This window comes from Pungitius pungitius, chromosome 1 (genome assembly GCF_949316345.1).
Source record: "Pungitius pungitius chromosome 1, fPunPun2.1, whole genome shotgun sequence".
Taxonomy (NCBI): Eukaryota; Metazoa; Chordata; class Actinopteri; order Perciformes; family Gasterosteidae; genus Pungitius; species Pungitius pungitius.
Window position 1 is genome coordinate 14661153 of NC_084900.1, and position 25770 is coordinate 14686922.

The following is a 25770-nucleotide window of genomic DNA, read 5'->3' on the forward strand; positions in this document are numbered from 1 at the left end:
ACAGGCAAACACACACACACAGACAAACACACACAGGCAAACACACGGTCAAATCTGCATTTGTGGAGGCCGTGGCATGTGGGATGGTGCTTTCTGTTCGGGTTGTGAAATATAAACCAAAAGATTGAGTCACGTTCATTCTCTTCCAAGTAGAGATGTCATATTTTTTCGGGTCAAAGGCTCCTGGGAAACAGAACCCCCCCCCCCCCCCCCCCCAAAAAAAAACCCCATCTAGTTGTAGTTTAACTGCATCCCAGACAGAGCTGTGACACGGAGGAGTGAAAGGGATTGATGGCATTGACGAAGAAGAAGAGAGTTGTTTTGCAAGGACATTACACAATTCTATCAGATATATTTTACTCCTAACATAAAAGCAAGTGATCTTAATAGACACCGGCTTTTGATCGGCAGTTTATTGAAGATTTTTAATATGCTGAAGGCAGAAAAAATCATAATTTTCCCTACCCAAGAGTAAGCCATTAGTGCGGTTTGTCTGTGATTTAATTGCTAAGCCTTCTATTTATTCTTTTAACAAAGACTAATCACTTCATTTGGATGGAATTGTGTTTTTGGAAGAGAGAGATTCACAAAAATAATATCTCTGATTTTGTGAATGACACTTCAATTTGTGGAGGCGAACTGATGTGTGAGAAGAAAAGTGATTGCGGAATTAAACGATGAGCTACAAACAAGGCAGATTGTCTCCTTGGCAGTTTGTGTGTGCGATGCCGTGTAAGTTTAAAGTAATCTGCATGCCTCCGAGTCTTTATGCATCGCTGTGTGTGTGTGTGTGTGTGTGTGTGTATGTGTGCCGGTTTGCACGGATGCGTGACTCTGTTTAAACTGTTTATTCAGTGCACACACGAGGACGGAGGCGAGGACCACTGGACCCTCCGTCCTATCTGTCGCAGCAGATGTCCACAGTGGCACAACGAATGTAGATGTGCTGCGTGGGTGGAGCTGCATGCATGCGTTCAGAGGCAGTTGGTGGAAAAAAAAGATACCACGACTTTAAACCCCCCCCTACCCGAAAACATCAGGCGAATAACGGCGTGATTGAGCTGCAGGGGAGGACGTGTGGAGATGTGAGGATCTACTTTCAGACAAACACACACCTGCTCGCACAAAGAAACACAGACACATCACTCATGATCCCCGAGCTGCATTGTGAGTTAATTTTAGCTCATTATTTTCAACAATACGATGTGGGCAAGGACGGGGAAAAAAGAAGCAGCCAAACACGACATGGACATCATCGTTTTTCACTATTTCACACATGTTAAACTCAATCACCGCCTCTCATTTGAAGGCAGTCGTACGTGCACAGAGCCCGGTCTGGTGGGCAGGGCGGTCTCCAGAGGATTAATGGTTTATTTGGCTCTTATTACTGAGGGTGCAGGATTGCGAAACAAAGGCAAGTGTCCTTGAGAAAGGACATCGCTAATTTGCCATCCGGGGGCCATCCTTTCGGGGGATGGCCCAGGCCCAGTCGTTCTGGCACCACGTGCTCCAAAAGGAATGAATGCCATTGATCTGGAGCTGAGCTCCGAATGACGACGCTCCGGTAATCAGTCCGGGATCCGAGGCTCCGTCCAGAGGAGGGCAAGGCGGCTTGAATACTGATACGCGGGCCCAGCGGGTCAATCGCGTCGGGGGGGGGGGGGGTGGTGGATCCACCGGGCCGATCGCCGTGCAGGAAACCACCGAACCGTGGTCACGTGGGGCGTGAGGGAGAAGACGTCGAGGCAGCAGCAGTTGAACTCACTCCATGGGTTCTCCAGCAGCTCCCCCTACCTCGCTTTGCTGCCACGTTACATTTCTACCTATTTTCCACATTAAAAGTCTGACAGCTAACGCAACCCCCCCCGAGAGCGGATTTGTTTTCCCCGACGGCTCGGCAGATAAATGAGATTATTGACTGCACCCCCCGTTTGTTTGAGTCGCGTCTTTTTTCAACCCGGTGGATCAGATGCGTTTGCTGCCTCTTCTGAGAGGGAGAGGGGACTGGTACGCGTGCTCGGGTTGTTTGGACAGGTACAGACAGCCCAAACAAGAAGATCACATTCATGGCGTGAAAGAGACACGTGGCCTGGCATTACTTAGTATGAAGCTTGGAGAAACATCCCTGGACACTTGGCACAAAGACACCTCTTTTTTTAAAACCTATACTGTATGAAATGTTGACCGTGGATCCGTCTTCTTGTCTTTGTGACGTCAGCCCGGCTGCAATGTGTAGTTTTTATTTATTTATATATCTTCACGATTTCAGTGCCTTCTAAGAATTGTTCCCTTGTGTCAAAAAGATTCACAACTCAAAGTACTCTGGTCATGTTTTATGTGTTGAGAAGCAGTAAAACTGGTTGCGTTTCAAAACTGCTAAATATTTCTGTAGTTTGTGTGTTTTTAAGTGCTGCATTGAAGAAGACTTGAAACTAGAGATTAAGACCATAAATTCATGTTTATAATGTTTACTGAGGGAATAAATCTGGAGAGAACTAGAATCCTTTTCTCATAGACTTGTGCTGAACTGTATCCAATCAGAAGATCATTAAGAGAAATTGGACTACTTTACAGTTTTTCAAAGTGAAACAGTTTGTCGATGGAGATCTGGTTACAGATGAGCTCCCAGCATATTATCCACATGATTTTCCCACTCATCAAACCCGGCGGTGACCCCCTCGGCACCTTTTGGGTGGGGGCGTCGTCATCTTGAAAGAGATCACTCTTACATCGCTGTAGAAACGCACTCAGGGAGAATTACAATTGACTCGGGGGAGACGAGTGAACACAAACCACAGAGGGAAAATGACCCCCCAGCGGGCATGAAAGACCACCTCCCGGCGGGGTCAACTCACACATATTTGAACACCCGTGCCAGCGGGTTTAGTGCCGCCAACCCTAAAATGTGCACTCGACTCGTCAGTTCCATCTTTTCCTTCTCGTCCTCTTGATCCAAAATTAAAATCAACTGCGAGTGTGTTAATGTGTGTTAGTTCGTGCGTGTTAGTTCATGTGTGTTAGTTCATGCGGGTTCGTTCATGCGTGTTCCACGCGATAGGAAGCAAATTATATTTTTGTTGTTGTTTCTCCAATAGTTCGTTCAGATATTTTCTTTGATTTGTACCGTTGAGGGAAAGGAACGTGCCCGTCTTCATGTCTCTTTCTCTCAGTCTGCACGTACGTAGACCCTTTCAGGGCTAAGGTCATGATTACGTCACAGTGTTAAGTGGAAAAAAAAGACTGGAAGGTGAACAACAGTCAGCGTGGAGAGCTGCAGCTACACATTAAAGATGTCATCTCGCAGACATGTGGGACGATGAACCGTGATTCAAGAATCTGGCGAGCTGCAGTAGCAACATAGCGTAGATTGCTAATTGTTTAGCTTAAGCCTCTGCAAAACTCCTCAGAAGGTGCTACATCATAAAAATATGGAGGTAAACGTTGCTAAGAGGAAAAGTTAATAAACGGTCCACTGGCTCGCTCATTTTGTGTAACTAGTGCAGCATGGAAATGATTAATCAGATAACTAGCTAGCGTCCTGACAACTGGCTAACTGGCTAATTCCTCCATGCGGTCATGTGGCTCTGGTTACAAAAAATAATTTGAATGAAGTTGTCAGTTATCTGGTAAAAGCAATGTGACATCATTGCTCAGATGAAGCATTACAATTTCTGATTTTACTTTTTTAGCGACTGGCTAGTTTTTCAAGCTACTTTCCGCCATGTTTTTACGGCACATGGACACGCTAGCCCTCTAACACGTCGCAACATTTACAGAAAAGGGGGCTATCGGGCATTTTTTTGGCATCACTGTCAAAAGGAACCAATGACATTCAACCAGAGGCTCGGGTTTTAATTCTTCCTTAATCGTTAGACTAACACGCACTTGTTAAGGAAGATAGATGGGCCTGAATCCACACGTATGTGTGTGTGTGTGTCACAGCTCGGCTTCAGACACTGTCTGCTTTGCTGTGGTCATTTGCATAACAGTGAGGTCACCATCAGGGAGTGAGTGGAATGTGAATTGCCTCCTTTTCCCCTTCCTCCTGCCACCACATATATATGCACACACACACACACACACACACACACACGCATATGCACACACACACATAAAGGGTGCTAATCAGGAGAAAAGTGTTGATGATCAGGGAGTGTGCGAAGGGAATGTATCTCTCAAATAGGTTCTGTCATTTTAGCATTTATTATTTTTAACTCCACATCCGCCGGCTTTTTTGCAAAATACGCACACAGAATTGGGGAAAAATCTCCAGGGTTTTAGGATTAGGAAAACAGCCCGGGGCCACAATTTAACACTATAAAGTGGATTCCTCACTATCATCTGCACTCATCTTGGTGCAGTAAATAGCTTCCTGTGGGAATTCATTAGATTGCTTTTCACTTCCACCTGAAAGAGCCTTCCCTTCACATCCGATTAAGAGCCGGCCGAAGAGATCGCTTAAGTTCTGCAGAAATCCTCCATGCTCACAGGGTTGGTCCTCTTCCTCAACTGCTCTTTCATCCCCGCATTTTTTCCCCCCGTCCTATTTGGCCCCATTACGGTAAATCTGAGTGCCAGTCTGGGAGCAGCCATTCACCATGACACCGGCTCTGCCAAAGCTGATGCCACACTCCAGTATCAATGGCTTCTCTATGTGTCTCTTGAGGAAGAGCTTTCTCTCTGTCTCTCTCTCCACAGAAACCCTTTTCTTCACGTTGTAATCAAGATGTTTTTGTTTTTTTACAGCTGTTTGAGTGGTGTGTGCGTTTGTGTGGCACTCTGACGGCAAGAACAAAAGCAGGTGTGTTGGCGCGAGGAGAACGGCCGTATGTGAGGGTACAACGCTGGCAATAAAGGTTTAATGGCATCGTGTGTTAGTCACATGACGTATTGGCTGCACGGAGACTCTTGTTATCACCGGCAAAAGAGGGAGGCTTCAACCAAACACGGAGTGGAACCTCCAGAGTAAAGAATGAATAGGGCCCCGCCCGAGGTACCGTCTGGAAGTCTGTCGTAAAAAGACAAGCCCCCAGCGCCGAGCGGTCCGACGCACTTGCAGAACCAATCAGCCGGATGTGTGTTACGATTGAAGTGAACCACTCAGCATTTTAAAAACAGCTGTGTAACGCCCCCCAGGTGAGTTGCAGAATAACAGCGATGACGTCAAACTGTTTCCGACAGAAAGCCACGTTGCGCATTTACTGTGTGGAATTACAAAGATTATAATACAGGTTTGATGACACAACTCCAAGATAAAAGTGAGGTTAAAGTTTGGCTTAAAACCATCATGGTTTTTGTTTAATTGACTCCCTCCTCTTCAAGGTTCAGGGACCTTCAACGTGACAGTTAAATTCAAAACATCAGGAAATCCCTCGATGCCTGGACTAAGGTCTTTAATTAACAAAGTTAACAGAGATTTTAAGGTTTTCTTCTATGTACAATTGTTCACTTAATACCCCTTGCTGATTTTGAAGCTTTAATGGTTTCCTAAAAAAGGCCGTTGCTACCAAGCTGCTAACTGAGACGAGATCACACCAACGTGGTTCATGGCCCTGAACCAGGACTATAGTGCTGATTCTACCCGCGTTCATGTACAGCTTAACGCCAGCTTTCTACTTCTGACCAATGCATTTGCGCTTTAAAACTTAATTAGCAAAAGTGTCATCAGCGTGTGTTTGCCACAGAGGTTGTGTTTTCCTGCAATAATCCAAACTCCTACAGAAGAAGAATCCCTTTGGCTGCATGTCGGGGGGAACCAGCGCGACGCTGACTTCCTCCTTTGGCCTTCACACAAAAATACACCATGCTGGAAGGCTTCAACGCAACCACTGCTGAAACGTCCCTCCTGAGAGGAGATAATTAAACCTAAACCCAAACTTTATGCAAGTGGAATACAACACTTTTATTTGCCATAACAAAAACTTGTTATCGCACAACCAATTTGGCAAAGAAATGGAAAACTTTTGGGTCAAGTCTGTGAAGAACTTTAAAAGCAAAGCGCGCTGTGTTGAGAGTGTGACTGAAAGTAAACACAGAGAGGAGAGATCCATGATGTCGACACGGCGGGACGGGAGCTCACTTCTGCTTCATTGGAGGAGACGAGGGTTGTGTCTGCACCGGATAAAACCACGAGGTTTGAATAGAGGCGCCTTGTTTCATCGCTGCCTCTATACAATAAAGGGAGCCCTTCTACACCTTTCCAGGTGAGTACTCTCCGTGTTACGGTCGGATAGAAAAGGCAAGCATCTCATCGGCTGTGCGTCAAAGAGAGGCGTATTTTTTAAGAGCTCCTTGTGCTCCTTCACCTTTCCCCCCAAACTATACAACACAGTAAAACTTTATCTCGCGGAAGATTTGGATGGACGCCGAAAGTAGGAGGAAAACGCACAGCTAAATAAACACATGGATTTCACCACAAATGCTTCCAATGCAGACCGGACATGGGGACATGGGGACATGGGGACAGATGAGTTTGGGTCTTTTTGTGGCTGTTTCTCAGGTCGGTTTGTCCCAGATGCACTTGACACCAAATTAAAAAAGGTTGCGCAGGACAGAGTGGGAGCCTTATTGCTTCTTTGGCGGCTATCAGCTAACGGTGCTTACAGCGCTAACGATGTCAAAGTCATCCTGGGACCTTCAAGCACACCAGTGTTGCCTTTAACCCCCGCGTCCAGAGCAGGAAGCGACCTCTAGGTCTGTCGAGTGAAACCGATGCTGTATTCTCTCTAGTGACCAGCAGGGGGCGACTCCTCTGGTCCCATAGAAGTCTATGAGGAAATTACTCTACCTCTGTGTAGTGACCAGCAGGGGGCGACTCCTCTGGTCCCATAGAAGTCTATGAGGAAATGACTCTCTTGATTTATTCCCTCAGTAAACATTGTAAACATGAGTTTGTGGTCTCAATCTATAGATTCAAGTCTTCTTCAAAACAGCATGATGTTCATTTAGTACATTGATTTCATATTTTTTAAGGCGTGAACTTATTATTATTTCTGAAAGATAAGTAAGGAGAAACTAACTAACTAACTAAGTTTCTCCTTACTAAGGAAGTAAGGAGAAACTTTCATATCTGATATCATATGTGTATGGCAATCCGTTGCTCCACTACATCTGTAGACAATAGTTTGATGGTCATGATAATATAGAATTTAGCGCATTTAAAATGATGTTATGGCCGTTTTTTTGCAAATTCTTGTAACTGTATTGATTTTTTTATGTAAATATCATTGACTGATATATGTTTTTGTTGCGTTTGTAGAATATTCCTATTGTAGCTTTGCTATGATGATAAAAAGAAAGGGGCGTGATTGTGTGTGTCTGTTCTGTTTGTGTGTGTGTGAGAGAGAGAGAGAGAGAGAGAGAGAGAGAGAGAGAGAGAGAGAGAGAGGGAGAGAGGCGGGTATCTCTCTCCGGTAACAGCTGGTGTCGGTGCGTAATGACCTTTTGTCTCCCGGCGGTCAGGTACGGAGAGACAGAGAGAGAGAGGGGGGGTGGGGGGAGGTTTAGGGAGGTAGAAGGGGGCGGAGATTCAGACGGAGCCGCTTCCCACCGGACTGGTCCCGGACAACAAATGGCCGTGAACCGCCAGAGAGGGGGAGTGTGATCTCTCCTGTCTCCTGTCTCCTCTCTCCACCACAGCGAGAGCCGCCTCCATGCGCGCGTCGTAGGGAGCGCGCTCTCCATCCCGCATCCTTTGATTCCTCGCATCCAGCCGGCGGAGGGATGGCAGAGTCCCGCTGACACCACGGAGAGATACACGCTGAGACCGAGCATGGCCGTGGACGGTAGGAGCGCGCGTTCGTTTCACTACTCAGACGAGGTGCTCACTTTGAGGCACAATGCGTGTTTTTACAGATGCATTTGTGGTCTGATGTGCTGGTGACAGGAGGTCAGAGTCTCAAACTTACCAACAAAGTCTTCACTGCTGCCCCATGTTCTGGATTATGTGTGTATCGTGTCCTCCTGGACATCAGAATGAGATGAGGGATGTGGTTCGGGAAAGTGGTCCAATGTTCATCTGTGTGTTCTTTGGATGGAGCTCAGCTCAGGAGCTCTTTGTGAGGCACTTTTGTTTTGTTTGATAATGGAGACAAAGTGGCATAAACAGAGGAGGCCTTTTATACAGCAAACAAACAAACAAACAACCAACATGTTCTTCAGAATCCATCTTCAACTTAAATGCTTTAATGCTAAATATGTTCTGTATCCAAGGAAAATGTCTAACAATTATTATTTTCAACTAAGCAAATTGTTAATTTGAATATTTGATAATCACATATTCAAATAGCTGGTTTTGTCCAATGGACAGTAAAAATAAAGGTTTTGTTTTTCAGTAAACGTTGTAAACATGAGTTTATGGTCTCAATCTCGTGTTACGAGTCGTCTTCAACACAACATGATGCTCATTTAGTAAATGACGGTACATGTGGAGTCAAACGGAGCATAAAGCAGGGGATGCTGAAATAAAAACACGCCTACTTTCAGAGACTCAGAGAGAGAAAGCCATAATCATTCTGTGCATAAAAAGCTCTTTTACAATTTCTCTATTTTGCTGTGGCTATGGTCCCTTTCTCAAACTAACGTAAGTGAAGCCTAACGAGAGGCTCTTCCCTGTTAGGACTCAGTCCGATGTGCAAACATGCCGCCTGACACCTTGCACATCTATAGTTAACTCGTAGTTTACTTCAGCATCGTTGGTTTATTCGGCCCACTTAAACTTTAAAAGTCTGTAAGTCCGTGGGCGAGTTGCAATTGATGCAAAAGGTAAATATGAGATGATAAAAGTAGCCCCGTGGACACTTCATCCCGCCCCTCTATCAGTTACACCGGGGGGGGGGGGGGGGGGGATCTGTTTTTGAAATGGTATGATAGACGTTGTTTGTCCCCCAATCTTCATGTAATTTGCAGGGTGAAATACACTTCTCGTCCATCTCCCCCTGCGAGTCTCACCGCGTGATTACCCCCCCCCCCCCCACAACCCCCCCTCCATGTGTTTATGACTGTTCAGAGTGGGGGAAGCTCATCGAATGGTAGCTTCAGATCGCCCGGGACATCTGGCTGTCATATCTGAGATAAGCGCCGCTGGCACGGCGTCGTTCCAGCCCACAACACCCAGGAGCGGGGAAGGGGGGGGGGGGGGGTTCTACCCGAGGAGGAAGTGAGCGTAGATACAGAAGGTCGTGCATGAAGGCCTGTACACAGAAACACTGTCATCCGAGAAGAAAATACGCATTGCATGTTGATGTGAAAAGGTGAACACGAACTACAAGAGCTAGATGATTCATGAGAAATGTTCAAATAAATGAGTAGATGTTGCGGGGCAATATGTCCATGTTCTCTCTCTATCGGATCATTTGATGAAATGACCATGGGTTTTGGCTTCTGAAGAATGAAGCTGCATCCTCTCTAGTGACCTGCAGGGGGCGACTCCTCTGGTCCCATAGACGTCTATGAGAAAATGACTCTACTTCTGTCTTGATTTATTCCCTCAGTAAACACTGTAAACATGTGTTTATGGTCTTTTCCAATACAGCTTGATGTTCATTTTGTGAATGATGGTCCATTTAGAGTCAAACAGACCATAAAGCAGTGGATGCTTTAGGCCGGGGCTTACTGTGATTGACAGGCTGCAAGCAGAGACTTCTTGTTGTGTTGTTGTGTCATAGCAGTGTGCATTACCGAGGCCAACACATTAGTCTCTGTCTCTCTTCTGTCCCTGCAACACACAGACAAATAGACAAATCAAGGTTTTTTCTACTTATCTGCAAGACGACATGTTACGGAGGCAAAACAGAACAAATTCTCACCTTTCAAAAGTGCATCAAACCTTATGTTAACTTAAATAAAAACACAGATGTCCTTTCTGTCACTTTTCTAAACTCATAAGCACAACCTGCGTCGTGCCGACCACCTCGTTGCCTTAATGAACCGTCACTTAAACCCACCAAACACACACCTGTCATCCGGATGGCCTCACAAAGTCGCCAACAATCGTTCTCCTTTTCCAGCGAGGCGTTCTGTGTGTGGACAAACTGATGAAGGGAGGCGGGGGGACATTGGAGGGGAGGGGGGGGGGGGGTTGTTAGCTTTACTCAGACTAACACACCCGGTGTTGTTCTTCTCCATTTGGCTCATGAGGTGTTGGAGCCAAATGTGTTTGTGACCTCTGTGGTAAAGTACAAATGTTAAGTTGTGTTAACCCTGCAGATATAGGGGCACAGTGTAAATGTGTCCCCCCCCCCCCCCCATCAGCTCTCTGATTATTTTCTTTGAAATCAATAAGCAAAATAGCTAACTAGCTAGCTAGCTAGCGGGTCTCTGGAGCATTTTGCAGACCCACTCATTCCATTCATACCTTTTTCCAAAAATAGAAATCAACCAGAACACTTTCTATTCATTTGGGGTTTTTTTCCCAGTTGTCCTACATCCATCTGTCCTTCTTTTGCACATTTCTTCGTGCTTTTCATCGCTGGTATTTAACTCTTATCTCATTCTTAATTTATTCATTGTAAATATTCATTAAGTCTTTTAAATAAAGCAACATTTGAAGTTGACACAACTGCTATTTCTTTCACACTTGCATCATGACGATCTTTAATATTTTACTTTCCTCTTTTCTCACACATCCACTGCTTTTGTTGATTGTTCTTCATGAGTTGAATAAAAAAAGCCTCTTCCAATCACATCCAATCCCACAATCTGTTGCATGCCTTTTGTCGGATTGAGATTTTCACCTAGCAAACGTTTATTTCCCTTTAAACTCACCGAGCTCAGAGGTATCTGAGATAAATAAAAGCCATAAGGCCCTCTCAAGCAATCTCACCCCGTTAAATACATAGTGCAGAGATGACCAACATGCTCGTGCTACATGGATATTTGAAGTGGTTTAATGTGAGGTTTATGTTTGCGTGCACATCATGTAATCAGATTTGCTTCCTTTCAGCCGGTCAAATAAGGACCTACTCTGATTTTCTTAATGTCGCAGAGCAGGAAATGTCCCTGAGGCTGAAGAGATCCCTTTTAGCCTAAATGTAACCCTCTACCTCCTGTGGCCCCTTGTTATTCAACGATTCATCCTCAGAAAGGCACCAGTACAACATCTACATCTCACAAAAAGGTTTAATATCGACCTCTTTATTGATTCGTTTGGATTCTTCCATCTTCATGTCATTGTTTTCCTTTTTCCACTCAGATTTCTTGGGACGTTTGGCTGCTTTAATCCTTGGGAACACTCTTTGTGTAGAACGATGCTCTTTAGAGCGCCTGCACCCTTTTGACCTGCTTTTGTTGAAATCCACTGAGACGTGTGGCTCGTGTGCCTCATCCGTGGGATTAGGAGGGATTTGTCTAGTTAAAGTGGGGATAGAAGCAGCGGGATAGAAGCAGCGGGATGCGATCGGCTGAGTGCTGCGGTCGCCACGAAAAGGCCCTGCAGGGCCGGGGGAAAAAAAACGAACCCATGCGCATGTGCACAACATGTTTGGACCCCGCGCTGAAAAGCAGTCATCCGGTTGAGTCCTAACACTTGGGACAGTTATTTCCGCTCATCCGCGCCATCGGGCCTTGCGACAGGCGTCACTCGGTGTGAGCGGGGGGGGGGGGCGGGGCTCTAAGCCCCCAGCGTCTCGCCCTACATGGCAGGCCGCTGGTGCTCTGCACACACACAGACACACCTATTGACAACCCTAATTTACACACAACCCACGTGTCCAATAAGTGATCCTGAACAACGTGATGTAAGCGGTTAACACATCCAGATATTTAAACTTCATTGTGCAGGGCTGACTCTAAGTAAGTGAGAGTCAGAGTCATGGACACAATGTGCTGGTTCTATTGGTGCACTTTCTAATGATACAGCATCATTTAGCAAACCCTTCCATTGATCCTCCATCACAGGAACAAAGAAAAGGAACGAGGGCGGGTTTGGAACCAAATGACACCACGGAGTGTTGACGAGTCTGCACACAGACACGCACAGAAAGACACCCACTGAGGATGGGTCACTAAGTGCACTAATATACTTTGCTGCAGACTAACATCTGGCGTCATTAGAAGTCAACGTTGGGGAGATCTAACAGCGTTGGAGGACCCGGCATTGATGGTGCGCTGTGATCTCCCTGCAGCAGCAAACAGGAGGAGGAAGTTTCCACCGAACGCCGTCGACTGTTTAAACACATTCGCTCTTGCAGCTTTGGATGCAGAGATTAATGGACGAGTTTGTTTGGAGTACGAAGCACAGTTCCCTCGGGACTCGAAGCCCCTGCTGGGACTTTGTGTGCATCCATAAGTGTGTCCGCCTGCACGTGCACGTCAGGGCCGGCTCAGATTCCTCCTCCTGTTTCAGCCCAAACCGCCGGCTTGGACCAGCTGCTGCGCGCCGTGTTACCTGACAGCCTCTGGCACACTGTGTGTGTGTCTGTGTGTTTCAGAAGAGGGGTAATTGGCTCGTCCATCTGTCTCAAAGAGACCAATTGGCAACCGCAGGAGAAAACACGATAGGGCTGTAAAAACAGGCCGAGAAGGACCATAGAGCAGGGCAGGCTTTAGGGCGGGGCTACACCGTGATTGACAGGTCTCTCGTTGCGTATTTGCACAAATAATCCAAATATTGTCCACTTTTTAAAAAACATATTTCCTTGTCTTTCCTACTTCCTGCACACCTCGAGCTGTGCAGGAAGTAGTGCGGATATCCGGTGACTCTCCTTCACCCCCCCCCCGCCCCCCCCACCTCCCTTGCCGCAGCTGTTGCATCTGCTCCCCACCTTTCTTCTTCTCTCTAATCCCCCCCCCCCCCCCTCCAGCAAAGGATCAAATCACGCAGGAGCAACAGAAACTTTTTACAACTTCAAAGCTCCCCGAGCTATATACTGTTGGGCTGAGAAAATACACAGCAACACCCCCCCCCCCCCCAGCAGCTGTTTCTCATCATTTATGCAGCTGACGGATCTACAAACCTCCCTGTTCACCTCTCAGCTTCTGTGAAACATTCACTTTTTAACCCCCCCCCCCCCCCTCCCTCTATTAACCCTTTTATTTAGACTCCTCTTCATTTTCTCGCTCCTGTCTCTTGTGTTTGATGCGAGGCGATTATCAGCAGCCACTTCACAGCGCTCAGTTATTTGTTTCATTGGTAACCCCCCCCCCCCCCCTCCCCCGTGCCCTCGTTGCTCAGCAACCTTTATGTTTGTGTACATCACCTTGAGTGGAACATTTTTGCCACCTCCCCGAATGTAGAGGACGGAAGGACGTGTCCTTCTCTGTGATAATCAGACATAAGGTCCACGCCATTCTCCTCCTCTTCCTCTGCATCTGGAATGTCGCGAAACGCCGGATCTCTCTCGGAGCCGACCTTTCGTTAAACCGCTCGGACCGCCCCCCCCCCATCATCTTGACCTTTTGTGTCGCTTTCGTCGTGGATATCAGCGCCCCGTGAAATTTGAAAAACGGTGCAAACAGGCGTAAAGTCGCGCTCTTCCCACTTGACCTTTTTGATGTAATGTCCCACAACCGCTGTGCTCCGTCTCCTGTGACGCAGCGATCCATTTGGATCCATTTGGAAGTCTTAAGCGGGCTAATTGGAATTGATCTGCGGGAGGATTTGATTGGCTGTGAGAGGATCCGGAGCAGCGGCAGCCTGCGGAGTGGATTGATCGTCTGATTACCAGTCAGCGCCATGTGTCCATGGCTCCTCGGATTCCAATTCAATACCTCATGAAAAAGCTCATGCAAACCAGCGTGCGCCCTTGAAGTGCGTCTTTAGATTTTTTAACTACATTATGCAAATGCAGAAAATGGGAGCTGTATGTTGACGACGCCGGGGTCAAAATGAGCAGAATACGAGTGCATTAGTTGGAACATGAATTTCAAAACCTGCTTGAAATGCAAAGTGGGTTTTAGCCACAGAGACGAGGAGATACAAATATCACTTGTGGCTGATTGTAAAGTGCCGTGAAGGGACAGTAATCCCAACCAGCCCTCTCTCGAACCTGTAGTGACATCCAGGCAAGGTCCTGGTGGGAAGGGCCTATTGGAGGTGATTGTCTTCTCTTGCCCGATGGAAAATATGCCGAAGAAATATACATTTTAAAATGTCTCTTTCAGGAAAAAACTACCCTCACACAACAGAGATAGTTACCCCTCCCTTTAAGTTGTTTAACATAAACATCTGTTAACACCACCTCTACAGACATCAGGACAGGAAGTCAATGGTTAAGTAGCAAAGCCCGCCCCTTGCTTGATCTCTATGGTGAAAGACATAAATTTAATAAATAGATAAATAATTTCATACGGGGTCAAAGAGCATTTATTATACCTGGATGCCATCTGGGATGTCAACGAACTCACACCTCATTCTCCCCCCCCCCCCCCCCCCCCCACCTGCGCTTCATTCTCTCTGAGTTATCGATCGTCAGGGAGATCGGATCTGTCCTCGCCGCGTCGTCAGGCCGCAGAGAGAGAAAACCCACGACCTCGTCCGCTCATCGTGGTGTCACCGTGCTGACGTGGCCCCGCCCTCCGCCTGGTCCTCCTCGTCTCCACGTCCCCCCCCCCCCCCCCTCTGTCTCCTCCTCTGTGACCTCCTTCGCGTCTCCCTCTCTGAGTGGAGACGACAGGATGGAGCCACACCGAGGTTGTGTGTTTCATCCGAGGTGATCTGTAAATGCACGTGCTGCGACACAGCGATGGTTAATCAATAGTTCTGTCTGTCTCGCTGGGGGGGGGGGGGCTTATGTGGGGAGTTAAGAGAGGAGAAGTCACGCTGTCCTGCAGCCTCAAGTTGTTTGGTTCTTTTAATGCTTTGTTTCATTGATGCCTTCTCAAAATGCAACCAGCTGCACTGGAGGATGAACTCGTCAAGAAGGAGATGGACAAAGGTCAAGGTCACTGTGACCTCGCACCGACTCAATCTCCAGATAACGTGGAAACGCTTTGAGCAACAAGACGACCCCTAGACTGTAAATGAGAAGTGGACGTACTCACATTGACCTCAAAAACTACACAAGAGGGTGGAGCTACAGATTTAACATTTAAATTAACTTTGATAAAGTACACTGAATGGCTCCAATAGGCAAAGCTTCCAGGTAGTGAGACCTGTCAATTATTCTGTAGCCCCGCCCTAAAGCATCCTCTGCTTTATGGTCTGTTTGACTCTGGACCATCATTTACTTAATGAACATCATGCTGTACTGAATACTATGGAAATACAAATTAAGACCATAAACTTAAGTTTAAAATGTTTACTGAGTGAAAGAATCAAGTTATTTCCCCAAAGACTTCTTTTGGGACCAGAGGAGTCGCCCCCTGCAGGTCACTACAGACAATGCAGCTACCTAAAATACTTTTTACGCTTACAATTACAACTTTACACAAGCGTCTAATAGGATAAATAAATAATAAAGGGATGAACAGCAACATGACACAACGAGATGCAGAAAAAAGCAGAAGCCACGGTGACCACAGCGACCAGCCTTAAGAACCCCCCCCCCCTCACCCCCCGCTTTAAATACAGACTCCATGTCGCTTCATTCCTGTCCGCCGGCCTAAACCAAAGCAGACAGGATCACACAGCTGTGTGGACACGCGGATCGTGAGTCACATTCACGTATTCATTGGTGTGCCGCACACACACACACACACACACACTCACTGGCACAGATTTAGCTGCCTTTGACTTGGGACTGTTTACCCTGGTTTCTGTCCCGTGACGCTGATGGTTTGTGAGCGGTAGACCTCAGCCACTGAGTCTCATGTCAGAGTGGGTAATAGACTGCAATGCACCATGGGAAAAGCCCCCAGGTTTCCTGGGTTTATATATATATATATATATATATATATATATATATATATATATATATATTGGTCTTACCCCTCCTCCGCCCGCCTCTGCTCTCTCAAAATGGAGTAATTTCACGGCACCTTCCTGGCGTTGGGAGGTCTGCTGGAGGAAGGTTTGTAAGTCGTTGAACATCCAAAGCCAGCAAACAGGGGGCCAAAGGATCGGGATGCTGGATGCCATCACTGTGGCGGGGATTTAAGTTCATCGCTAAAGTGTAACACCAGCGTGGAATCCCTGCATGATGAGTCCCCCCCCCTCTTATAGCGCAATGCTGAAAACTGGGATCCCCCCCCCCCCCTGCAAATAGAAATCCTGTCTTTGAGTTTGGTACGAGGGGCCTAGCATGCAGGGATATTGATGCTGAAATACACATCAGCAAGGTGGATTACCCAGAACCCTCGGCTCGACCTCCTGGTGAGGCGATAGGAAGCCAAAGCCCCCCCCCCCCCCCCCCCTCACTTCAGAGAGCATGTGGTAGTCAACCGAAAGAGGAAACTTTTTCATCCCGCTCATTTTAAGTCAGGAATAGGTCATAAAACTAAACCGAAAATAAGATGCAAATAACTCATCTAACTTCTACAAAACAGCCAACTCAGCAAAAACATTCCTTAAAGAAAATCCACAGGTGCCGATTTCGGCGTTGGCTTTTGGAGGGAAATCAGTAACGTTCGGCGATGCCGCGTTAATCTGCCGTGAGATTCGGCTTGGAGCGACCTTCAAGGGTCACGTACCTGACGGCTTAATTACCTCTGAGATCCAGATACGCTGCTCCGTCAAGAGGAGGTGATACGAAGTCACACTTCACCAGGCTGAGTCGCATTGACCTACCTACCCTCTGTGTGCACACACACACACGCACAGGCATACGCACACACACACACACACGCACACACGTGTCCGACACGCTGCCCTTGGTTTTGGCACATCAAGCACCAACAGTTCTCTCTCGCTCGCTCCACCTTTTCCCCTCCGTCAATTTTAAAATTATCGCTCCACAACACATCTTATTATTTATTCTTATTTAAGACACATATCACCTCCCCCCCCCCATTTAAACCAACCCCTTCTCCATCCTCCTTTGTCTCCTCTCCACCACCGCAAAAAGAGAGTTGTGGTAAAAGTCACAGGCGAGGGCAGCGAGACACTAAGACTACAGCAGTTGGTGACAAAGAGGACGGAGGACATTTGGCTGATCGAAAAGCATGTGATCCCCTGATCCCCCCCCCCAGCCCCCCCCTGCTGTGTTGAAACTGAAAAAGACTTGAAACTAGAGACTGAGACCATAAACTCATGTTTACAATGTTTACTGAGGGAATAAATCAAGAGAGAAGTAGAGTCATTTTCTCATAGACTTCTATGGGAGCGAACCCCCCCCTCGCCCCACAGCTCCTTCCCATGGTGCATTATTCATCGTCACCTGCTGCGCCGGTGCTCTGCAGGATGCACCCGAGGCTCGTGAAACACCAAAGCTCTTTATGCATATTTCCTCCATTTCCTTATTTGCAAAATAAGTTTTGCTCTGCGCCACCATCATTGTCCTTTTCGCAAAAGAATACGAATCTCTGGTTCCAGAAAGATGTCGTTGGGGAGGCCGGGACCAACGTGGGTCACAGTGACTTCGATTTTTAACATTTAACATTTCTTCTCAAATTGTCCTCAAATTTGAAGAAATTCGCGTTGTCAAGAAACACATTAACCCTCTGAACCTTTTTAGCACCTTTGGGCCAATTGCGTCTCTGTGGTCTTGATTTTCACTGCAGTATAAAAGTCCGGCACCTCTATGGAAACAAGGCAATCATAGCTGGAAGCACAGCGAACTCCTCCTGCAATTCTTCTGCTACAAAGCCAGGAGTCGTTTTCAGAATTTCTCTGATAATTACTTTTCACAAAAATGTGAATTCAATGGAAGCTGTATAATCAACTTGTTCCACAAGTGTGGCCACTATTGCAAAAGGAAGAATGGAACTTTCTACAAGCTCTTCTTTCAGGAGTCTGGAGTCCACGTTAAGTCTCATCTCATCTTGCGAGTCCATCGTGAATTTCATGTTTTAAAAGTATCTGTTTATTTTTTCGAGGTAGATTTTAAGTAGATTAAAAAATAGAAAAGATTTTGGTGATGTGATGTAAATCTGAGTATGAGTGAGTTTTATGGGACACATGTTTCACCGTCCCGCTTGGATCAGGACTCGGAGGGAAAGGAACGTCCCTCTGACCCGTCCTGACGAAACCTCAGGCCTCAACATGGAGACATTTCCCTGACCGAACTCCCTCTGGGGCTTCGTTCCAGTACCGAGGGGGGGATTTCCTGTCCTCAGCTGTGTCCTTAGCTGTGTCCTTAGCTGTGTCCTCGGTCGTGTCCTCAGTCGCGTCCTCGGTCGCGTCCTCGGTCGCGTCCTCGGTTGGTCCTCGGTCGCGTCCTCGGTCGTGTCCTCAGCCATGTACTTTGGCACGTTAACATTTTAACGTTTGATGGTCTATTAACGCCCCCCCCCCCGCTCCTCCCGTCACAGTTTGATCAGTCTACTGTCGGTGCTCTCCAGCCTGTCTCGTCTGTCTCGCTCTTGTGTTTTTTTCGGGTGAGATTGGCAGGTCTTCAGGGTCACAAGGCGCTTCAGCTTCCCACGTTCCTTCCTCCTGCCCCGCCCCCCCCCCCCCTCGCCCCCGCTCAGCCTGACTGACAGTAATTACGTCGGAGGCCGGGCTCGGTCGGTCCACCACAAAGACCTGACAACCAGCAAGAAACAGAGAAAAGCAGGAGAACGTAAAAGGATGAGGAGACAGAGGAGAGAAGGTCTCACATCAGTGGTTCCCGTCAGGCCTTTCTAGTTCTTCATCTCCATTCTTCTTCTTTCATTATCATCACCGGGGGAGAGCGTCCCACCGGCCTAATGTAATAATTCTAAATGAGGAACCACACATTGACCAATCAGAAGATATACTGTCATTAGCATTTCGATGCTACGCTAACATTGTAGCATCAAATACACGTGGTTGAATGCAGAAATCACCTTTCACAAAAATGTGAGCGTATTTCTCCACGGAGTGATGTCAGTGACAGCGTGGGCTCCATGGTAACGTGGCTCTGACATCTACAAGGGGGCGGGGCTTAGCAAAGGGTCAAACTCTTCATTTGAAAAATAAATAAAAATCAAGGAGGTCAAATAAGGATTTTCTCTGAGTGCTCTGACGTTTTTCCTCTCTGAAGAGACTCCTTTTTTTCATTTTTAAAAGTAATGAATGAGACATTTAATATGCCTGCATCCACTTTTAGGCCCTCCATCAGTAATTTTGTCTCTTTCTCAGTGATTGCTCTGACAAGCGCACACGAGCCCGGAGATTCAAGAGAGAAACCCAGGTGACACAAAACCCAGCTGCACTGCAGCATCGAATCCTTTTGCAGATATATTTTTCGCACAAACAGTGGAACAGTTGAATTCCATCCTGATGACGCAGCGCTTGTACCTTATCGCCACCAGAACGGGGGTCCAATCCCCCATCCCGCCGCTCTGGGTTATCTGATCGCGGTTTTGTATTAATTAAATCACACAATACAGCTGTGGTTACTGCAGAGTGACGGCGCCCAGGGCCCCTTTTCAGATGTACTCTGGCGTCAGCTCGGCTTGGAAAATGAACTGAAGTGTGACCGTGACGCACAGGACGTCGGGCCCGGCTGCAGCTGCCCGTTGACCCGGGTTCCTCCGGCGCCCCGAGAAGGGCTGGTACTGTGTTCATGTCGTTTAAAGGTCGGCCTGCTTCAGAGCCGCGCATCTCTTGACCTTTTCACTCTCCCTCGTCTCCTCTCAGCCCGGCGGACGCTTCGGTCGCATCTCGTCGTTCACACAGCCGACACATTTGCATCTCGTTATCCCCCCCCGGCGGGAAAGGGGGCGGTTGGGGTGGGGCGGGGGGGCCCCACCCCAACCGCCCCCTTTCCCGCGGTCACAGACGACCGACCACACTTCAGAAGCTCGTTCAGCTTGATGTGAGACGCCCCGTGGTGCCGGCGGAGCTGTGACTGTGACCCTGCATTGACATCGTGTCTCGCCATGCAGCCCCGGGAGGAAGAGGAGGAGGAGGAGGGAGGGATAAAATATAGATGTATTCATGATGTGGGATTAAAATAATCATGGACTAATCTAGCACGAGAGACCAAATGTCTCTTGTGAAGATGCTCTCAGCATAATTGGGGATCAGAGTGGAGACCCACGGGCTCCTGGAGGATCCTCAGGTGTCTCTCTTTGCTCAGGTGGTGGACGACACGCGCTAAACCAAGCGAGCGCTGATCTGTGTTTTTTCTCCTTCTCCCCTCCTCCCAGCGGCGTCCAGCTTTAGCTTCTGCAGCGCCTCCCTGGAGCACACGGCGTCCGCCGAGGAGCTGAGCTACCAGCTGCCGCGTCGCGCCGGAGGCAGCAACCTGACCTGGCACGACGGCCGCGGCCAGAGGACGCCGGCGCACGCGCGCACCGTCAAGCTGCTGCAGCAGCCCGGCACGGAGGGCGTCCAGGTAGTCTGAGGGCAGAGCGAGCTTCACGGGTTAAACCCTCAATGCCTCAGTGCAGTGGAGCGATTCCACGCAATCTGACGCAAACTGCAGTTTAGGGAAACTTAATCTTAATCCTCACCACAATAAAACCTAAAGATGTCAAGAGATCTGTTTGAATGCAGCTCGGGTTTAGTTCAGTGTTTATTTTTGCCGTTTGAATGCATTATTTGTTTATGAACAGAAAAAAGTATTTCTTTTAAAAATATATATATATAATTATGTGTTAGTTTTTTTTAAAGCCACTGGAAGAATTCAACGATTCTCTGGTGAGACAAAAAGTATTGGATGAACCTTTAAAGTTTCAAGACAGATTTATTTTTATTACACATTATACAGCTTCTGCCCAAGTTGTTGTAATTTTATTGTACACTATGATGATCTCATATGGTTCACAAATGAGTTTTTTGAAGTAGTTAATTAAGTGAAGAAAATATTATTTCCCTTGAGGGGCGCTTTGCCATAATTCAATAATGTGAATTAACTGGTGGCTTAAGGCTATTTTTCAAAGCAGTGTAATAACGCTTCCCTCAGTTGGGAGGGTCAAAAGGCCCAAATGAACGGAGATGATCTGTAACCATCCAGAGAGATGAGAGGCAGCGTTACAGCTTCGCCATCAGTGCTGCGCTCGACCTGCAGCAGGAAGTCTGATGGTTTCATCGTGTGCGTGACGCTGCATCGACTCACCTCCACCTGTGTTTCACACCACTGATCTCACCACATGATGCTACAATGTGCAAGGGAGCACACGCAGTAGAAAGTACCACCGAGTGTCCTCTGTGTTTAAGAATCACTTCTCCTCGGCTGTTGAAAGGCGATGAGCTTTGTTACACTGTAACAGCTGTGTGTGGACACGGTGTTGGCTTTAAGTTTAAAAGAAACACGCACACTTTTTAAAGGAATAAAAGAAGGATGAAAAAGTTTGACTACTTTCTACGGGCAAAACGTCACTTCAGCCAGAGGAAGGAGAAGTTAGCCGGCTACAGCAGTCGCTATAGCAACGGCACGGGCACAAACCGCCACCGGTCCGACCGCCATTCTTCATTAACGTGAACACAGTTGTCCGATGTGTTCCGAGTCTGTCGCCACAGTCGCAGCATCGATTACTTCCAGGTGAGGTCGTTTTATTCCCCCACCGGCCCTAAGAGAGTGAACCGTGAGGCCGTGAGATGTACATCCGCACCGCGAGATTGTTCAATAATTCATAAAAGACGGCCCCCTCAGCTATAACGGCTATAAAAGGCTTAATAAAAGACGAGTGGGAAGCTGTTTCCATGTGATTACGCAGATGCTGGATAATTAAACCTCCTCTATACCATGAAGAGTACGGCTTATCGTCTCCTCGTGGCAACAAGGCTCCTCGTGAATTATTCAACAACTGGGAGAGCTCTCACAGTGAAGCCACAATAATCGTCTGTGGCCATTTGTGCACCTCTGGTTTCAACAGCAGGCATGTGTGTGTGTGTGTGTGTGTGTGTGTGGATTGGTGACCGTACGTCCAGTTCTCACAGAATTGATGATTAGATGATTCAATGATTCTACACACTACAGATGTAATGAGGAAGCCAGTTAAGTGAAACGCAGCTTCTGTATATAGAAGGTAGGACCCAAGGTAATATTCCTTATCTGTTGAACAAAGCTAATACGACATTAACCAATTATGCACTACCATGCAAACCAGGAATAGAAGAGATTAAATCTTAGATAAATATTGGTGTTCACACAAACATCAACGCCAAAGATGCTTTATTCTATTCAATTCTATTAATTGCCTAAACTGTAGTGCTGACGCTGACGATCTTTACGGCCTTACCGCTTCCTTCCTTTTTAGATAGCATAAGCAGGAGCTAGCTAGTTAGCTAGTTAGCAAGTTAGCATGAGCTGTTATATTTTTAGGCAAACAAAATGTTCAATTGACAATTAACTTTCATAAAGAAAAAAAGACAAAAACACGTTCAACTCCCAGTCCGACAAGCTGCTTTATGGTGTGTTTGACACTAGATGGACCATAATTTATTAAATGGACATCATGCTGTATTGGAGACTTGAATGTAGAGAATGAGACCATGAACTTGTGTTTACAACGTTTACAACCTGAGGGAATAGGAGAGACATTAGAGAGAATGTCTTCTAAACCAGAGGTTTCTGTAAGGTACACGTTGCTAGCTTTGTTAGCACGCTTAGCTGCAAGAGCCCAACTCAGTTGTAATTATACAAAAATAGAAAGGACAGGTGAAATAACGTGACCAGCGAGTCCGTTATGGCTTTAATGGTTTGTGAGGATAGAGGTTATGAACTCGTGGACCGGTTTGCAGGCCTGGCGGCTAATACAATCTTTCCAAATAATGACTCATTGTGTACTTGGCATCCTCGAATCGGGTGCTGTTTGGGAACCAGATGGGGTCGGGCGGGGGCGGGGGGTGGTATTAGTGGGTGGCTCATTTAGCTGTCTGACACACAGCCGGTGGGTGAACCTTTAGATGAGACGGGGGAGTATTTGGAATAACAGAGACACATTTTAGGATTTAGCCTGCTACGGGCTGCCAGGCCCTTATTCACTCATTTGCCGTGAGTGGTTGAGACAGACGACATTAATGTACCACACGAAGCACCCGGCTTTGACCACACAAATGAGAAATACAGTCTGATCAAAGACATCTGAGACACGACGCGGTCATAATTCATAAAAATGGTGCGTGCGTCTGTGTGTGTGTTTTGCTCTGCCTTCTTCATCAGCCTGACAGCCGGCCGCATGTGACGTCAGGCGACATGATGTTCTGACGACGCGTTGCCGTGACGACGTCATACTTTGCACCGCAGCGCAGCAGAGACAAAAACAACTAAAAAACTAGGCTCATGTCAAGGTTGTGAGGATCTGGCTTTGGTTCGCGAGGGACTGGAGGAACCCCTGCGGTGTTGGCGGCCACCACATTCTTGCGTCGCTGGGTCGCTGACTCGACCGTTGCGAACCGGTCCTGTGATGCGGTGGATGGATCACTGGATCCATGTTCTGGTCTCGTACCGTAGCGAGTGAGTTACAGACCCAGGTGCAGCACGACAGACAGCGGCAGTAGTTCCAATCAGAGTATTTTAGAACGGAGTTGTCCGAGACGGGGCAGTCCGAGACGGGGCGGTCCAAGACCGGGTAGTAAGGCAGCGTCGGCTGAAGGTCTGACATGAATGCGAAGAACGATCTGGATGCGAGTGAGTGACTGTGGTTTAAATACTGAAGGGAGTGAGTAGGGTGGACAGGTGAATGTGACTGGCAGGTGTACACAAGGAACTAATTAGGTGGAGTGAGAGGTTGAAATGACGGGGTTGACGACGCTTTGACATTTAGAGGTATGAACCAGGAGATCTACTGGCTTTCTCTTAAAAGTTCCTTCAATAGTTTTGCAACTGTTTGCAAATCAGCATTAATAGTTGTGATGGCCTTTTTTTCGTGTAATTTAGTCATCGAGCCGTTGCTGTGAAGATCAGCTGAATCGGCTCTTGCAAATGACCATAGTTGTCTTTTTAGTGATGAGGTTTGAGAGACAGTAGAGAGGAGCTGCCTCTGACTTTGACTTTTCTCTATTGCTAAATAGAGAGCTTTGTGAAAAGAAATCCCATCTGGCCCTCCGTCGTCCCGTCGAGAGCAAGAAAAACCCAGAGGCCTCGAGGAGGTCAGAGCCAACGCGGATAGGCCCCGTCCACCATGACAGTGACACATTCAAAAACACGTATGCACCAGGCCTGACAGGGCAAGGAGGAGGGGGGGGGGGGTGTATATGATAAAACAAAACGCCATCAGTGCTGCTGAGAGGGGAGGAAAACGAAATGAAAAAGAGAGGCGAGAGGGAGGTATGAAGAATCGCGTGTCGGGATCCGACAGGGTCCCTGGCAGAGGAAGCAGAGCGGGAGATGGATCGGCTCGCTGGACGGGAGACAGGAAGAGGGAGGGAGGGAGGGAGGGAGAGCATGGGGGCGGAGAAAGACGGAGGAGTTTTTAGTAACCCTCGGAGAGATGTAGTGACAGCAGCGAAAAAAAAGATGGAGAAGGTAGAGGGAGGGAGGGAGGCAGGTGTGAGATATGGCACAACGTTATACAACACGGATTCACTTACTCACTAAACACACACACACACACACTTTGCTAATTGGTGTAGCATCATTGATCCATGTGAGAAAGACAGAAGGAGTGACTTCCCCACGCTCCTCTGACTTTCGGCTGATCCCTTTATGTTGCATCTCGCGCATATTTTACACGTAAACTCATTACCACTGCTTTACATCACAGGGAAACATGTCCTTTGACTGATTACGGTTTTGTTTATTCTCTAATTTAGGTCTATAATTACAATCACAGCTCCAGATGATTTCCTTTTATTGGAAATACAAAGAGAAGCAAACAAAAACCAACTGCAGAGCTGCTGTGCTTGAATCCGGCTCGATGCGCTTTATCAAGAAAGATGTGTGACAGAGAGCATAGATTGTGACCATAAACTCATGTTTACTGAATTAATGAGTCAAGAGAGAAGTAGTTTTCCCGTAGACTTCTATGGGACCATAGGAGTCGCCCCCTGGTGGTCGCCACAGAGACTCCCTGCGTTCTACTAAATCCAATAATCCGTTCTATCTATGGTTTGAATAACAGTAGTTTTGCAGGACGACGAGTCGGTCTGAATCGCTTCAACTAGTCTTCCTCCCCCTGAGAGACGCGGCGTGAACGCGCTGAGAAACAGGAGAGAGATGGAAGCGGGAGGACGAGGCGTCAGACAGGCAGAGGGTAAAATTTACGAGGAGCAAGCAGAGTCGGGGATAAGAGGCGTGATTGAACAAAGTAAGCGAGGAAGGACAAATAAGCGGTTGGAGGGTTCAAAGAGAATGATCAATAGAGAAGAGCGGAGACCAAAGTCAAGAGTACGAGGAAGCAGGAAGACGGGGGACAGCGAAGAGACAGACAGTGAGACTCCTAAAAACAGCACATTTGTGATCATTTAGTACAGTTCATTTGTCCATTTTAGGTCATCGCAGAAATGAATGCTCTGATATTGGAACGGTATGACGAGAATTTATAGATATCCCCCGAAGTTCAATTCTCTAAATAATCCACGTATTTATTAACCATGAAGTTTAAAGACCGTAAACACCCAAATAATAAAACTGGTCTTTGACCCAGGAGACCTTTCATAACTAGTATTTCATCTTTTACTCAAACCAACTCAGTAGTTTTGTTGGTCAAAAGTACTTTCCTCTTTAGTCTTTTTGAATAAACTTAACTAAGTTGTGTCCTAGACCAATAACAATAATAAATAATAATAATAATCGAGCAGAAACCATACTTGTAAGATATCACACAAACCTTTGCATGAGGACACACCTACTGGTGCAGACTATAACTCAGCACCATTCA

General features: G+C 47.1%; 1 protein-coding gene across 1 annotated transcript in view; it reads left to right on the forward strand.

The window, feature by feature from the left end:
- The first annotated feature begins 7458 nt into the window (after positions 1-7458).
- LOC119223170 (sterile alpha motif domain-containing protein 10-like) overlaps positions 7459-25770 on the forward strand; it is a 31121-nt gene continuing 12809 nt past the window's right edge. The window contains exons 1-2 of the mRNA XM_037480315.2: positions 7459-7784; positions 20152-20339. Of these exons, the coding sequence (XP_037336212.1) occupies positions 7772-7784; positions 20152-20339 (201 nt within the window). The 5' untranslated portion in view covers positions 7459-7771. The remainder of the gene's footprint in view (positions 7785-20151; positions 20340-25770) is intronic.